The 18064-nt window shown below is 35.7% G+C and overlaps 1 protein-coding gene across 2 annotated transcripts in view; it reads right to left on the reverse strand.

The window, feature by feature from the left end:
• LOC145664110 (WD repeat-containing protein 20) overlaps window positions 1–18064 on the reverse strand; it is a 60060-nt gene that overhangs the window by 20224 nt on the left and 21772 nt on the right. For both annotated transcript variants that reach the window (XM_081730468.1, XM_081730469.1), the window contains exon 3: window positions 11716–13128. In XM_081730468.1, coding sequence (XP_081586594.1) covers window positions 11716–13128 — 1413 coding nt within the window. The remainder of the gene's footprint in view (window positions 1–11715; window positions 13129–18064) is intronic.

Raw genomic sequence — 18064 nt, forward strand, 5'->3', positions numbered from 1 at the left:
TAGAGTTATGGAGATATGAAAGCCACGTTTTATTCCGTCTATCCAAATTCGTGTAAAAATTTGTAATCTAGTAACAATAAAGAATGACTAAAACAATGTAATCTAGTAACAATAAAGAAAGACTAAAACAATGTTTTAAATTTCTCAGTGTTTGTGTTTTACAACTTAAACCATTTTACCACTTAGAAAATACTAATAAATATTCTGTAAATAATATGTTTTACTTGATTGTTGTTGATTTTTTTTTAAGTATACATTAAAACGTAATACAAGTTCTTAACGATTACTCATCAATCTCCTCCCTCGTTTACAATATAAATATTTTTCTTATTTCATTAATTATTTCGATGATATGGCATTCATTTTTTATACATATTCGTGATCAGTTGAGCACGGTAGTGATTTGAAAAGTAATCAATGAGCGCCATTCCACTAAATAAACCTTGCGCATCTTCCAGTGCAAGCAAAAAGAAACTAAGCTGTAGTCAAGACAGAATTTCTGATTACCTTTAATAACGGATATGCTAATTCTAGCATCACATTTTCCTCTTAAGAATGGTTTAACATGTAACTTTAACTAAAACAATCAGTTGCACAATGAACGAATGCATAATAAAAACCAGCTCAACAAAGTTTCATTGTAAAAAATTCATTTCGGACGTCTTCAAAATGCTGTTATACTGATATTTTACTATATTGTAAAACTCAAAGAATAGTAATAAATTTTCTCTGCATAACTATTAGACTTCTAAACTATACTACATAAATGTTGGAAATCTTACAGAACGGCTTTGTTCATCTATCTGTCGACAGGTATACAGAGCAAAAAACAGAAAATTTATATTTTCTTTTATGGTAATTGATTCAGCGTCCCAAAAATAATTCCGTCTCCTCCGTTAACCCTCTATTCAAACCGGAAGTGGTTCAAATTAGCCATTTCTAGTTTTAACATTTATAACCATAGAAGAAAATGGCATTAGACAGCGACAAAGTTGTTTTCTATGAACGATTTAGGGCCTCAAGAGAACATATCATCACAACCCGCAACACTCCACCAGAACTGGAAGTTGCTGAAATTCTCCTGGTTCTTCCGGTTTCAATCCGGATTTCCACAGAACGGCTGAAATTTACTCCGGTTTCAATTTTGATTTCTGTAGAGCAAGAACGGTATGAGATCGCAATCGATTCATCTACCCAAGAGTAGGTTCTATCTCCTCTCTTAATCATCTATTCAATGATGAATTGATTCAAATCAACGATTTCCAGTTTATCGCCATAGAACAAAAAGGCGTAGTAACATCTTTTTGATATGGATTCAACGTTCGAGGAACAGATTTTATCTTTGATCTTATTAATCTATTACAACAAGTAGTTATACAGGGTGTCCAATATAAAATGCAAATGGTTATACCAAAATTAAGCCTTGTTCATGCATATATTTTTAAACTAGGAAGAAACGATTGAAGTACACTAAGAACCACACAGTGTTGCCAGATGTAACCGAAGGTGTAAATCAATTTTTTGCAAAACATGTAAATTGACTCATAACTCATACGTATCGATGTTCTGTCATTAATTTTCAATCTGTTTAGTTGGAGTAGCTTGGAAACTATGAAGCAAGAAAAAGAATTTTTCATTTCCACCGATAACTAATCGGATGAGGCCTCTGTAAGGGGGAACTAGGGAAATGGTAGTTTTCATAAATTAACACTCTGAATTGGCAACTTTGCTGATGTTTCAGTCCATCAAAAGGTGTGTTAAGGATCTGTCTACATTATGCAATTCCTAAAAACAATGAAAAACAAACTTTGAAATTATGATAAAACGTTTACTTATATGCACCCAACAACAATGCTACTATCAGAAATGAGTTATCAGCTCCAAGGTGGATGCTGGGAGTGTCCCCTGTTTTGATTCAAACAATGGCTCACACGTTTCACCAGGTTGGCAGCAACTTTACGAAGATTAGAAGTGTTAATGTTCTCATTGGCACTGCGAATGTTCGTTCCCAGGTCTTGTATAGTTCGAGAATTGTCCTTGTATACCTCTTGCTTTAAATAGCCCCATAGAAATGAATAGCAGTGTTGCCGGGTGCATGTAAGTAAAAATTTTATCATGATAATTTCAAAGTTTGTTTTTCATGGTTTTCAGGAATTGCATAATGTAGACAGATGATTAACACACCTTTTGATGCAATGAAACATCAGCAAAGTTGCCAATTGAGTGTTAATTTATGAAAACTACGATTTCCCTAGTTCCCCCTTACTGAGGCCTCCTCCGATTAGTTATCGGTGGAAATGAAAAATTCTTTTTTTCTGCTTCATAGTTTCCAAGCTACTCCAACTAAACAAACTGAAAATTAATGACACAACATCCATACGTTTGAGTTATGAGTCAATTTACATATTTTGTAAAATAAATAAATAAATAAATAAATAAATAAAATAAAAATAAAATAAATAAAAAAAATACACCGGTTACATCTGGCCACACTATGTGGTTCTTAGTGTACTTCAATCGTTTCTTCCTAGTTTAAAAATATATACATGAACAAGACTTTATTTTGGTATAACCATTATTCGTGTATCACTTCAGGTTCAAAAGTTCTACTATCCCAAACTCCGGGTTGCATTTTATATTGGACACCCTGTAGATGTACTACCTCAAGACTGAGTATTGAATTCCCATAGATGACCACCGCAGTTTTACACTTTGAAACGAAACCCGCTTGTTTAATGCCTAGAAACCAGTTTGATGAAATACTCCTGTGTCCTCGATACATTCCCATGGTCAAAAAAAATTTGATAAATTATCACGTCGTAGGTTTAGATAAGCAATTGAGCAAGAACGAAGATCACTGGCTACCTTACAAAGAAGCATTTTGTACTTACTAAAAATTATGCAGACAAATTTCACTATTATTGTTTGGCTTCTGCATTATTTTGAGGAAATTGAAAATAGACGAGATGGGACTAATATGTGCTTTTAAGTATTAAATCTTATATAGTGATGACACCGTATTTTCATATATGAGCACCGGTTCTTTATTTTTTTCTTCCGTACTTAAAATAATGGCTATTTCAGTACAATTTTTCCCATTCAGTAACTCCTTACTGCCCCCTTCCCCCGACACACAAAATAAAACTAAGTGGAGACTGGTGGGAAAGGGCTAATGCCGTTGTGAGAGATCTCAATTTTGATTTATCCAACTATCGCATTCCTATTAAAACTTTCAGTGTAAGGCAACTTATGCTATCTTTTAATTTGATATTTTAGATCTTTAAATGTTTTGGAAGGCTTAATATTGGTAACTCTAAATTTCTAATTTCGAAACACAAAAAATACGTTTGACATTTTTATTTTCAATTAGTCATTACATGTGTTCGCTTGATGGAAGTAGCACTGACTGCTAGGAGCTTGATAAATTTTTATTATATTTTACAGTTCATGTCTTGACAAATCTAATCAATATTATATACGTGTTTATTTCCCTGGTATCAGACTATCGAAAGTATACCGCCGAAATGCAAAATGTCCATATTTAATCCAGCTTGAATCGTGAGTATATTGAGCAACGGATCACTACTAATGTCAGATGAAGCTGTTATTCCAGGAAAGTGTGACTCCATGTCTCACGGGATGTACGAACGATCTAAAAAGTCTTTAAGTGGCATTTTTCTTGAATGGGTTCGAACTGGGACACAATGAAGTACAAAGTATTCTATTGTTTGGAGCGCAAGGAACATAAACTCAACTTCAGAACAAACAGCGAGTAATGAGTCTGAAAAAGTCGTGCCAGAGATCAGTCTAAACGATGAGAAAAGGGAGAGAGTGCACATCAAGGGTGGGTAATAACGCTTTAGAAGTATGAGTGGAAGCAAACTTCGGCACCATTGTCAGAAAGTTGACCCGGCAGTTTAATGTCTCCACTTCAATCCATTCTCGACAGTAAACGGAAAGTAGAAGGAAGAAAAAAATGATACGGGATACCGCAATTACGTAACTACTAAATACAAAAGTAATTGGACAGCTGCAATAACCTGTTGATTGGTCAACTGTTTCTGAACTCCACAAAAATTTTTAAAACAAAGCTGACACTACACAACGCTTTGTTGTTAGTGTGGTGGATAGCATTAGATGTTGTCAATATGCTTTCTTCCGAGTAAAACCATTACGCTGACATGTACTTTGCAGAAACTGACAAAATACATCGGCAATATGATAAAAAGTAGCTGTATTTGCCATTATGTAGGGACCCTTAATTTTGCAAGACAACGCTAGACCACATATGTCAAAAATTACGAAACGGTAACTAAGTAACCTGAAGTATGAATAATTTCCACGCCATCCATATTCTCCTGTCTACCGCAACAAGATTACCATATGATTACAAGTCACTTTTTTGAAAGACGGGGTGCTCAAAAACTTAAGTGGTGTCGAAAATGCTTTCAGAGAGCCATTTTCTTCCAGAACTAAACTAAGGAGCCTTTTGAATCCCAGGTGAAGTTATATTGCTGAAGGCAAAACACTATTTTGAGTGAAACAAGTATCTTCTCCATTGCAAAACTCATTGTGGTAGAAAGTCATCATTTATTTCCGAACAACTCGTATCTTTGGTATTAATCTCTTATTCATGACAGGAAAGTGAATTTTTTCGAAAATTAAAACTATTACATATTATGAAGCCAGAAAGCTATTGAGGTAGATTGTTGTTAGTTACTACTTTTGTAATGATCTTTCCAGTACGAACTTAACACGTGAAATATGACAGTTTAATGTCAAAGCGAATATGTGCTAATCCATTGCAAGTAACACTTCATGAATACTTATTGATGCTGTACTTTCAAGATCTATACTTGAAACTATCAAGAGTCTACGGCTCCCTTCATCAGTTAGACGTCCAAATTTCGTAAGTAATACGAACCAATGCTGTGTTTTCAAAGATAATAACTGCTGGGCAGCTTGCTGTGAACTATCTAAAATTCGTAACTTTCTGTCATGGGAAGACAAATGTTATATGGATTCACTCATGTCTACTTCGGTTTTTTGACGTTTGACTGATGAAGGGAACCACTGGTTCTGAAAATATTCCAAGATTACATTTTGAAGGCGCACCATCGGTGAGTATCCTATCATTTACTAGAACTGAAGTCTCACGTAACAATTGTTTATCCTTTTAAATTCTTAACAGAGCATTTTACAACACACAGTAGATCACGTTACATAAATATATAAAGAAATCTCCTTCAAAGTATTTCAAAACAACTCATTTCAACACATCGAGAGGTAAGTTTCTGATTCAGCACGCGCGATGATTTAAAAGAAAAGAAAGTTTTCGAAGTGCCATATCTCGCATGTCTAAACTTCACTGGATATATATAAAATATTTCGACATTTACATCTAATAATTTTGTACTTTTTACTGTACTTGGAAGTAACTACTCCAATTTTACTTCCAGATCTTATACTCTTTTGTAAATAGTTTTTTTAATTTTAAATAATGTTACATTTGCAATACTACATGCAATTCTCTATTTTAACAATAAAATGATTCAGAGCTAAAGCTTCATAATTATGTATGTCACCGCACTTCAAAAACAACATTTCTATTTTTCAAAATTAAGAATCTCCCCTTCTTTATATTCAGTAATATATGAAGGTTTCAGAGAAAGTTTCCATACTCCTATCCCAGAAAACTAGAAGGAACAACTGCTAATAGCTAATAATTATACTTTCAATAGATTTCATACAGAGGACTATGCATCATGCACACATGCCCCAAACAATATATATAATACAGAACGAAAATCGGTCTCACAGAATCAGAGACATACGCCCGAAAGTTGCTGCCATGCAGACGGAAGAATTATCAATACTTAGTTTTATAACATAACAAATGAAAAATGTAAAAATTACAAATTTGTGAATCATCTTTCTTAAAAGTAATTAAAGCAAACGCCAAAAATATAGGCGGGTTGCGCGCGCAACAAAAAGTGGGTGGAGAGAGCAACAGCCAACTCGCAACCTACGCACTTGCCATATTTACATTTGTCTTGTTCAGTCACTGTCAAGGTTTCATGTTTCGCGCGCGTGTTGAAGATTGGTTACGGCAGAACGCAGGCTTTGAGCTGTGACTGGGTAAACGGCTGCCGTCTGCTTACTCCTGCAACAGGAGGGGAAGGAGGTGGCACATAACAAGGGAGAGTTGACAACAGCGAGCTGTAAGGTGCGCATGCAACCCGCTTATATTTTTGGCGTTTGCTTTAATTCAAACGAACTAAGTTTCAAAACTTTAAAGACCTTTTACACTATTTTCTACATATACATACAGATACTTATCATTTTAACAGAAACACCTGAAAAAAGTGCAACTTACCAGCTTAATGTGGCACTGAACCACCTTTTGCCCTCAGAACAGCTCTGATGCAACTTGGAATGGAGTCATAGAAGTGGTGAATAACAGCAGGTGGGATATTACACCATTCCGCGTGGAGTGCATCAATCAGTTCCGTAACAGGCGATGAAGTCGGTAATATGCGCCAGATTCATGTTTCCAAAACGGACTACAGAATGTTCAACTGTGCTCCGGTCTGGGATGTGTCAACTTCATTCCAATGTTTCTCAAACCACACCCCAACAGCTCAACTGTGTGAACGACCGTATTACCATCTTGAAATATGGCGAAATAATTACAGGCAGTGGTGCGACCAGTAAGAGTCAGCACAGGACCCACTGAAAATCACCATATTACGGCCCACGGCATCACAGACCTGCCGCCATGTTTTACGGTTGGGTGGAGACTGCCAATTATTGGCTTCTTTGGGCATCCACCACACAGAAACACGATCCGTGGCTTAAAATAAGGCAAACATTCAACCATATCACACGTTTCCAGTTATAAGTGGTCCATGTTGAATGTTCGCGGTATCACTGGCATCATGCTAAAGTCTTATAGTCCCTTATTAGCGGTTTCACCCGTGCAAACCGACCCCGTATTTCCATGTCATGTAACTCTCAGACAACCGACTGTAACTGTCGACACAAGATGTAACAGATGTTGCTTGAGTTACTCCGCCACGTGCAGCGCAGTCATACGACGGTTTAAGGTGAAAACCCACTTCAATGCGTGGTCAGATCTGTTCCTGAGGGTTTTCTTCCAACCATTATTCCTCATCGTAGAGGTTTTGCCGTGAGCTTTATAGGCCGTCATCACCTTGGACACACCCTCGCATCATTCCCAACACACTTGCCACTTCCGTCACGCTCGCTCCACATAATCGAGCGCCATCAATCCGCCCTCTTTGGAAATCAGAGAGGAGGTCCACTTTTCACTATTACAGTCTGCTCAGTCCATTATATACTACCGCTCTACTGATCATCGCATAGTACGGAGTTGACCCTAACATACTACCACCAACAGCCAAGTGCTGGAGTCAGCACCTGATTCGTGCTAACCCAGATATCTAGCGTGCTTCTAATTCCAATTGTTTACATTAAATTGATAAGGATCTGTATTATATATAATCGGATACAGCATAAGTGACGTTCTTTTATATGCAGTTTTCGATTTTTTTACTGAATATGCTCCTATGTAGTAGTTTTAGACTAAATAATTTTTATGTTATAATATATATAGTTTCTTTCTCTTTATATCAGGACACTTAGATAAATCAGGTAAGTATAACCATATGACTAACGCAGGAACAAATAGTGAAAGCGGTTCAACTATATTATCAAAATAATAAAAAGGTGCTGAAGCTGTTCGATTGTTATCTGCAGAATTAACATTCGGCAGGTGCTGAGTGAAAACATCACAAGCCAAATTAGAAAATTTGAAAGAATATGATTATCTGGCAGAGCAGGTAGAATAGTTTCAGCAATGAATGTAGAAAAGTCCAATAAAGTAAGTGAGCTATTGTTATGTAGTCCTCAAAACTCCAGTACACGTTTTTCTTCCGAGTTAGATATCAGTGGTAGAAGTGATAGTAGGAATTAAAATAAATCAAGATAACACCTTACATCCACGTAAGCTTCAAAGTTTGCATGATGGAATATGAAGACACATGATTAATTTCGTGATCATTTTATGATTAAAGTCAGTGAAGGTCAAGCCTTTCATGGTAGAATATGGTATGTTCAGATGAAGCAACCTTCAAGTTAAATGGACAAATCAATCGCCATGATTCCATACTAGAGCAATATTAAATCACGGACAGTTTAGAAAAATATATTAATCTACCAGGACTTATAGTTTGATCTCCATGTCTCCCATGCAATTAGGAGGGCCAATATTCTTTGATGATACTGTTAACCAAGATAATTATTTACATATGCTGAAAACAGAATTCTAGCCGCTAGTTGCAAACTTGAAACTATAACTTGAAATGATACTTAGTGGAAGAGGATGGCGCGCCGCTTTACTATGAAGTGAGAGTTTGAGAATGGTAATATCATAATTTCAATGGGAGGGGATAGGATGATGAGAGAGCAGCTGGGTGGACACTGATCAGACCCAACAGAAGTAAAACCACTTTCTGTAGAGTGTATTGAAAGGTCTCGTTTACACTTCAAACCGCAAACAATTGCTGATTTAAAATAAACAATTTTTCATTCATTTTCTGTAATTAACGTTGAAAAATGTCAGAAGATTTGTAGAAGTGTTGCTGGTAGGATTTAGCACTGAACTGACTAATTAGGGGTGCATTCGAACACATAATGTAAGTTTGTATTCATAACCAATCATAAATGAAGTATCTCTTTCTTTAAAGTATTGTACTCAACATAAAATACATAAAGGTCATTACTTACGCCATATAGTGCACATAAAGTAAATAACTTGCTGTCCTTCTGTGTGTTCACGGTTGCATATTACAGAACTCAAAACCCCACGTAACAATATTTATATGAACCATTATTTAAAATTGATCATGACAAACTTTCAGTGAACTATGTCAATATTTACTACGCGCACACAATATTTTCTGAACTTCAGCTTTGCTGCCGTTTAATCTATGTTTGGAAATTCTAAACATTCCTTCAAATTTACCTAAGTATTTATTTTTTAAAACTAATGTCTATTACACTATATAAGGCAAGATATAGAAGCCAATCCTAGAATTAAAAATCTCTCAAGTTATCATCTGGCCCTGAGTTTCGTAAGGAAAGTTCAGAAATGCCTGAGTAGAAACACTTCCAACTTAACTATCTAAAATGACTTAAAATAATTTACTACTACAGATTTCTGTAGCGCAGACACTACGAAAAATTTACCAATGGATATATTAAAAGTCACTTCCTGATATTTAAAGATGCATGTGCATGTGAACATTTAGTTCCTTCTGGATAATGATAGAAGGTGCGAAAGGCGATCCACCGTTCGTAGTTGTTAATGTAAGTGCAAAATATTAGTAATTCTAGATTAGATTCTACAAAATAGATTATTCTGTATTCTTGTCTTACAGAAATAACTGATTCTATACGTTGTAAGTCATCAGCAAAAGCGGGTATACATACCCTACATGTTCTTTCGTCTATAACAGTGACTGCAAATTTATAATGAGCTGCAGGCCACGACAAAATAAGGACCATACTTAGAAACAGGCAAATTAAAAATAAATATATAAATGGAAATTAACATACAACGATAGCAATTTAAGAACATATTCTTCGTGTTCTGTTTCTTATTGCATTTGTCTAAGCTACGTCAATTAGGGATTGAGTTACGAATATCTTAAATAAATCTACAAACCAATGGCCTTATCTTGCAAAATAGGTTTTGGTGACTATATATTGGTGACTATATTATTCGTATTATATTCAGACCTAAATATCCCATTCATTACTCAAAGAGATTATACTACAAAAGCAACTTATTTTTTTATAAGTTTATGAATGTTTCTTTTGTGATTTTTTTAAAAGTTTATTATTATTGTTATGGAATTGCAATCAAAGAAAAATTCTAAATATTGTCTCGTTTTAATAATGTTTCTATTGATAAAATACATCGAAATGCCGTCCTTTTTTAAAGGGGGAGGGGGCTCATGCAAACCTCATGAGAGGTATTTATTGAAATCAGAAGTATCTTTATATCTATTTATGCATAAATGGGTCAGAGTCAAAGTGGATTCAAACAATTCATATCTTTATTCACTTTTCTTACATTTATTCACTTTATGCAAATTAAGTCGTCGTATTTCTTTAACTTGGACTAATCAAAGTCGTAGTGAACTAACTTGGACTAAATTAAATCTTCTGTACTCTGCAGTATTTTGAAATTGTCCATATGTAATTCTGTATAATGGTTCCACTTGTTCAACTGTTTATCTTTTTGTCCTTCTGAAATGCCTCTTGACAATTATATTAACAAGTATGTAAAGATCAGTACAACGTATTTTTATTAGGAGTCCTTCGTGAGTGAGTCCGCAAATGTATCGCATTTTTGGCCAATTAGTCCCGGTTTCGAGTTCAAATGGACGACAATTCCTCTTGGATGTAAGCCGAGAAGCGATTTAGATTCCGCTTTAAGCTTATGTGACCTCTTCCAGCATAACCCGGTTGTTGCACAATAACACTAAGGCGAAATAAACTTATTTCTGTCCATATATGAAATAAATATATAGAGTAAATTATTTAAGCCAAAAAAAAAAAAAAAAAAAAAAAAAAAAACCTGGTTTAAAGCAAAAAAAAAAAAAAACCGGCTTTTTGGATTTTTCAATAAAAACCATAGTTTTTACCAACCCTGATATTTTGATAGGTAAAGTCAAGTTTCGATTCAGATATATTATGATGGCCAAATACACTCTTCTTGTTACGCAAAAAAATTAACAGATAATACATTTTTATTCTCGAGTCGGATAAAAATACTCGCGGGCCGCCATTTATTCATGGTATGCAGATCCATTTCTGCTGATGACTGTGCAATCGAAGTTAAAAGGTTCTTCGTAACATATACTGAATTACAATACATCATCTTCAAGAAACTTTGATTATGGTTTCTATAACTGTAAAGAAACAAATCTATGATTTTTTTCCGTAGCGCACAGAATCTTCTCGATTGGCGGTAATTGATAGCATTTGATATACGGTGTGATCTGAAAAACTACTATCCCATCCGTAACTTAGTACCATGCTATATACATAACAAAGCAGCCCAAATTTCTAAATTTTCTATACAATTGACAACACAGCATGGAGAAGGATTGATAAGCCATTCTGCGAAGATCCTACTATATACTATATTCTCTTTCTCTCGGTCACAATAACAAATTTTACAGCAGAATAAAATAAAATTTCATTTATAGGTGCTTTGTTCTGCATTTTTAAGCTTATTTTAATAAAATTTCATACAAGTTCATATACGTTTCCAAATCAAACTTTTAATTATGGGTCAGTACACAAGTTTCAAGTACTTTTTCACGCTTGTTTCAAAATATCTTTAAAAAACTATAGTTTTCTATCTGAAGAAGTTAAATAAAACCAATACTTGTAGAAAATGGGTCAATTTTCTTTCTCTCGTACCTTAAAGTATAGTTTGTAATTTCTTAAATACAACATAAAATTAAATAATTCAATGTACACCTTCATGAAAAAAAGAAAAAATAATACTAGTAACATTTGGCAGCATTACGTTGCAATTAAGAACAAAGACAGGACAAAGAAAAGAACTAAATATTTTGGAAGTGAAAAATATTATATAAATTCAAGCAGTATACATACCACTTTGCCTGGTCTAGCCCATGTATATACATAACCATCTTGACACGCAGTAACGAAACAGTCCTCTCTGAAGGCCAATGCAGTCAGTCGTTCATGTGCAATCTTCTTACAAACAAGTGGTTCGAGAACTGGACATTCATCAAGGCGTGGACATGCAGGAGTTCCAATTAGTTTCATAGGATCATCCAGAACACTGCGAGGAGCCGTTCGGCAAGCTGCGTTTTTGTCTGTATTCCGAGAGGCTAGACTAAAATTTCTTTTATGTCCGTGTTCTTTATCTGGATGATGTTTATCCTTCCTATCTCCGAAACCTAAACCTGCCAACCTCTGTGTTAGGGATGGGGCCGTAGAAGAGTTGGAGTTCAACGTAAAAGCATTGCCGTCAACTATTATATCTTTGGGTATAGAGTTACTTTGACTTTGTGACACATTATTACACTTTCCTACCACTCCATGTGTTTGATTAGAATTCACGTTAGCACTAGCACCATTACCACTACATGTTCCCGCTCCTATACACAAAGTTCCTGCCGAATGAGTCGTTAAACTAGTTGTTGTTAAATTCCCACTTCCCAATACCCCACTCACAGCACTAGTTCTCGTTTTCGTGACAGGTTGCTTCAATACATCCTCCGTAATGTCCCACAAACACAACTGTGTATCCTGTCCTACAGAACCTAGTCTGTAACAAGTTGCATTTATTCGACTAAAATCAGATCCTGAAGAATTCCGATTTGAGTGTGAATTACCAATAGAACTTCTAGCTGAGTTTCGAGCTGAGGGTTCACTGGGAAATGTACAATTCCTCAAACTGCCTGGATTATTATTATGCTGCTGCTGTTGCTCGTCATCAGAGCCACCACTGAAGTCTGTCCCATCAGGTTCTCCGTACGATGTTGTATACGGATCAAATGCGACTACACTCACCCAGCTTCGATGTCCTTGGCCACGAGCCACCACTCGTCGTTCGTGGAAACTCCACACTGTCACTAAGTCATCTTCACCCCCAACTACCACGTAGCGGCCATCCGGAGACCAACAAGTGCACAAAAATCCACCAAAGTAGCTTCTCGCTACCCCCAATAATTCCATTGTATCGTAGTGAAACACTCGCAAAAATCCATCTTGGGATACCACAGCCAAATACTTCGCGCATGGAGAAAATGCGAACTCGTTAATGCAACCTTCACCAATCACCCACCTGTAGAGGGGGTTGCGCGTGCTTTTTGTTTTACAAGTATACACCACAAAACCTTCACCCTGTTTGAAGTGTTGGTAATGAGGCGGTGTAGTCCCACATGGCAACTCCTCGTTGTACAAATATAACTGTCCACTACTATGTGACACAAGGAACAAATTTGGGGAACCAGGCACCCATCGTATGCAGGTGACTTTCGTTTTATCAATTAGCCTCTGAAAAAAAAAATGACGATGATAAAAATTAAACCATTTATTTATTTCCAATATGCTTTAGTCATTGAACACAATTGCTTTATGCACATTCTTAAATTCAAAGATATTTAATTGGACCAGAAATTTCTATCCAACAGGAAATGACATCTTTAAATTACTATACTACAACGTAAGTAAATAAAAACAAAAAATACAATAACAATAATAACCCCAAATACGCAGTTTTGTTCACTCCTCACAACGTAGAGAACTTCTTATTACTCAACGTTTACTTTTAAAGGTTTTCCTATATATTTATTTATTTTAGTTCTATTTAGTGCACAGAGCTTTTATGACGCGATAATGGCTTTTTGTTTTCTTGAAACATAAAAAAGTTCAATAAAAAAAGTGGATGCATGTATTCTACGCCAAGTAACTATTATTTAACCCACTATAAAACACAGAAAATAATATGTTAACTGCAATGCACACTGTCAAAAGATTTCATATCGGAAAGTATTAAAATAGAATATCTCTCACTATAAGACAAGTCCACATAATATGCCGTTAACTGAAAAAAATCTAAATGTAGGGTTTGTATTTTTTACGAACTAAAAAATCATATCAAAACCAACCAAATTCAAACAGAACAAAAAATTTTGTTCATATTCTTCTTGAGTGGGAAATAGTTACTGTTATTAAAAAATTTAATCATATGTCTCATTAATATGCTGAAATAAATAAATATTATATATATCGGGCTATTCCGTAAGTAATGTCAATTCCTGTTACCTTGGAATGATTGAAAAATACCACGAACGCAATCGCCAGGCACCAAAAGTTTCCCCTACTTCCACAACCCTCTACCACCTGTGAACATGGTGCTGAATTACCTGTCGATAGAAGTGATTAAAAAAAACGCAGCGTGCTGCACATCTTCAGTATCACACAGTACTTCCATCAAGCTGATTTTAGACCCTCAGAAACAGACTGAAATCTGTCAGTGCATAGCTAGGTGAATACGATGCGTAGAAACTTCTCCCATTCAAATTTTGCAGATTTGGTGCAGGTGTTCTTGCAGAGTATGAGCGGTCGTTGTCCCTTTTGATGCGAACGCCCTTGAGATTGACAACTGCAGAACGTCCCAGCAATGTATCGGGTACCAGCTGTTGACAGTAGACCTCTGCTGCGTTTCGTTCTGTGGCCAAAGTTACATGTATATAAAACCAAGACACATCATTTTGCGGGTTGGAGACCTTATTTCGCCTATGTTCCTTCCACAACACCTTTTAGCTCCCAGTGATGTTTGCGTTTAAAGTTGTAGTAAAAGACCAACAATTCTCATCTCTCGTCACCACCCTGTCCAGAAATAGCGAAACTCTTCTTAAGTCCGTACATTGCTGTAGCCTTCTCCTCTGGTCTAGTGGGTAACACGCGTAAGTTTGGTACAGGGGATCCCGGGTTCCACTGTTGGTGGAAGAACTTGGGAATTTGAACGCATTACGCTAATTCGTATTCCAACTGTAGATCCACGTCTCATGCAGCCTCGGTGCTGAAATCGGGTGCAAACTTCAACATACAAGAACAACAACGAACGTTGTTGTGAAGTCAATTCATGGCAAACCATTATCGCAGATCGACAGGTAACAGATCATACACATACCATGGGTGACACGAACAGACAAATGGGTGAAACAGAGTTTTGTAGCCACTTCTTCCATTGTTTGATGTGAATGGTTATCCAGCTTAACAGATTCCTATTGTCATGGCATATCGGTGAGGTGGGGTGTTTCCTGATCGTAATTTCTGAAACCATCTCTGACACGCACCTCGAGGGTTCCATGACCATGTGCGTCCGTGATCCCCCCCCCCCCTGATATTGTTGAACAACCTCGGTGAAACTTACAACACAGCATTACATGACGTATATACGTGTATCTGTGGCTTGGGTCTAAAAGAGCCAATGTCACTTTTTGGCAAAAATAAGATACTCTTCAATTTTAATGTCTATAAATGGATGTTTTCTTGTGCAAGAAGAGCAAATTTCAACACGAAATAGTTTGGAATATATATACCATTCATATTAACATTTGTTTTTTTTGCACAAGTTAAAATTTGATGAACATCTCATGTTTGCCAAAAAGTTACATTGGCCCTTTTAGAACCAAGTCACAGATATATATAATCTGTCACTGCAATGTTCTAACGCCATGTACCTCTTACACAACCTGCCGTGGAGTGACCTCACTCCGCACACTAGAGGACTAGCAACTTCGTCTTATGCAGTGATATTAAGGGAAATTCAGTGTATTTCGTCATTTATTTATAATATGGCGCTGTTTCTGCATTCTGTCAGGAAACATTACTTACGGCATGACCTAATATATATTCTTAATTCTTATAATTAAAATATTATGACAAAATAAAGGTCAAAAATAATAATTTAGAATAATTCTATAATAAACTGTTAGCTCAAGTTCTCCACTCATTCTTCTTAGATTTGACCGAAAAAAAACTATAATTTAAATGTTCCCTGGGTAAACATTCAGAAAGTAAGTAAAAATGGTAACTACAAAACATTCTAGGCATGATTAAATTTCAAGTTTCTTCTTCTTTCTTCACCTTCTCCAGGTCAGATACCTGATATTACCACTTTAATCTCTGGTTATCTAAAGATACAGGGTCGCACATAAGGGTGGGAGTAAAAATTACGATTTTTAAATCATGTTTCTCAGAGATTAAATTACATAAAAAATTAAGATTTTATAAATAAGTATTCGGTGATTTTCTGAAAATATTTTGGTAACAAGAAAGTTTTGACCATTAATAATACTTTTGAATTGTTACTTGACTATTTTCCTAGAAACATAGTTATCAAAGCTGGTGACGACCGCTGACTACGTTTGGCTGTGAGGGACCCTCTCATATTTGAGGCCCATGAAGTATATGGGCGACCCTGTAAACAAATTACATCTTACATGGGTTTAAAGAAATTCAGAATACAATTAAAACATGCATGTATTTCACTCACTGTTGAATTTACCAAGTGTTAAATTTGGAATAAAAACGGGGAATTTTACATGAAGGGAAATACGTATTAGTATATTAAGTTCGGTCAACCCACGAATGTAAGTCCTGAAATTGTATTAATATCTACTCGCAATTTACCAATACCACTATACTTTGCGAAAATATGGAAATGGGTTTCGTTACTATATACTTTTAATCCCAGTGCGAGCTTAGTGTACTAGTAAAACAAAAACTATTCGTGTCAAAATTATATAATTTGCTCAAAATTACAGAATCATTGAAATTCGAAGTATGTTCTTGCCAAATTATTTTTAAATTCTAGTTTAATGGATCAGAAAAGTAACAGAATACTTATGGTTTTCACAACGTACAAAAGCAACATCTACATTTCTAATGTACCACATATTTCTTATCAAAAAGTAAATACAGCGGACTCTCGTTAATTCGAACAACAGTTTATTCCCCTTGTAAACTGCATTGAAAACAATAGTAAGATATCATGGGTAAATCAAACTTTTGAGCGTCCTGATTGGATAACTAGAAGTAATACTGTTGAAGAAATTTTTTAGTATTGGACAGATTGCAAACAGTAGAATTAATTTTCAACTGGTTTTCAGTTATCCAGAGGCATGAAAAACATAATCAACATGATTATGATAAACCTGAAGACACAACAGGCAATGAAGCAAAGAAAAAGTGTGTGCTAAACTCAAGTGAAGTTTCCGATATGGTTAACCAAATGTTATTACAGATGTACTTCACGCAATAACTGAATATGAAGATTTTTATTGGCCGTACCGAAACAATCAAATCAAAGCAAACTAACATCACGAAGTTCGTTTAGTGATAACAGATAAATAAGGCAGTCGTGTATGTGGTTTTGTGTGTTAATTCAGTGTGTATGGCATTGTACTTAAATGCCTCCTCTATGGTACATGTAGCCTAATTTATGTGGGAGACTAAATGTCGTCTGTTTGTGGTATTGGACCACGCAAACAATATTACAGTAGTGTCTTAAAGGTAAAGTCTATTGCGTATCAATTACACAGTGCAACACTGAAAAACTTTTTTCGCAAAAGTATGTGTTCCTTATGTATTTCGACCTCCTGAATTCGAAAATGACACTCAAAACATCCTATCACCCACTGTTTTGGCACAAATCTTATACTTTGCCAATATTGATAACACATATTGATTATATATATATATATATGGAACACGAATCATGCTGAAGTAGAATATAAGTTTAAAACAACAGAATATTGAAATATGCACACAGTGAACAGATGCATACAAAGAATGTGGTACAAAACATGCATTAAGCTCATTCATTCCATGCTTTCTTAGTGGTCATGGCGTGACCCCTGCTTTTCCTCTTATGCAGCATTTCCGGATGCTCACGGTGGAGCATCCAGACGCAGTCGCCCATCATCTAAACATCCCAAGTGCTCTGGTACCGTCGTTCCATGTCTTTGATATCCTGATGGAATCTTTCACCCTGTTCCTCACTTGGATTTGAGGGGAAAAAGTCGAGATGCGAATGTAAAAAATGTAACTTCAAATTCATTGAGCATCCCAGCATTCTGAATGTCGTCAGCATGTTCTCAACTACGTCGATATAATCTGGGCTACGATTGTTCCCAGGAAGTTTTGAACAACACACTTAAAAGGCTTTTCGCTCCATAGCATTCATTGAATGAAGGAATCCTTCACCAGCATTAGTTCGCGACTATCGCGACCAGTAAACACACCTTTCAACTTGGCATCTGACAGATTGGGGAATTTGTTACATAGAGATTTGAAACAGTTGTCCCATTTAGGTAATGCCTTGACAAACTACTTTATTATGCCTAATTTGATGTGCAGAGGTAGTAAGAGTATTCTGTCTCTTTCCACTAGAGGGTCACACTGGATATTTTTGTTTCCT

The sequence above is a fragment of the Thermobia domestica genome, chromosome 11 (assembly GCF_964235325.1).
Source record: "Thermobia domestica chromosome 11, izTheDome1.hap1.1, whole genome shotgun sequence".
Lineage (NCBI taxonomy): Eukaryota > Metazoa > Arthropoda > Insecta > Zygentoma > Lepismatidae > Thermobia > Thermobia domestica.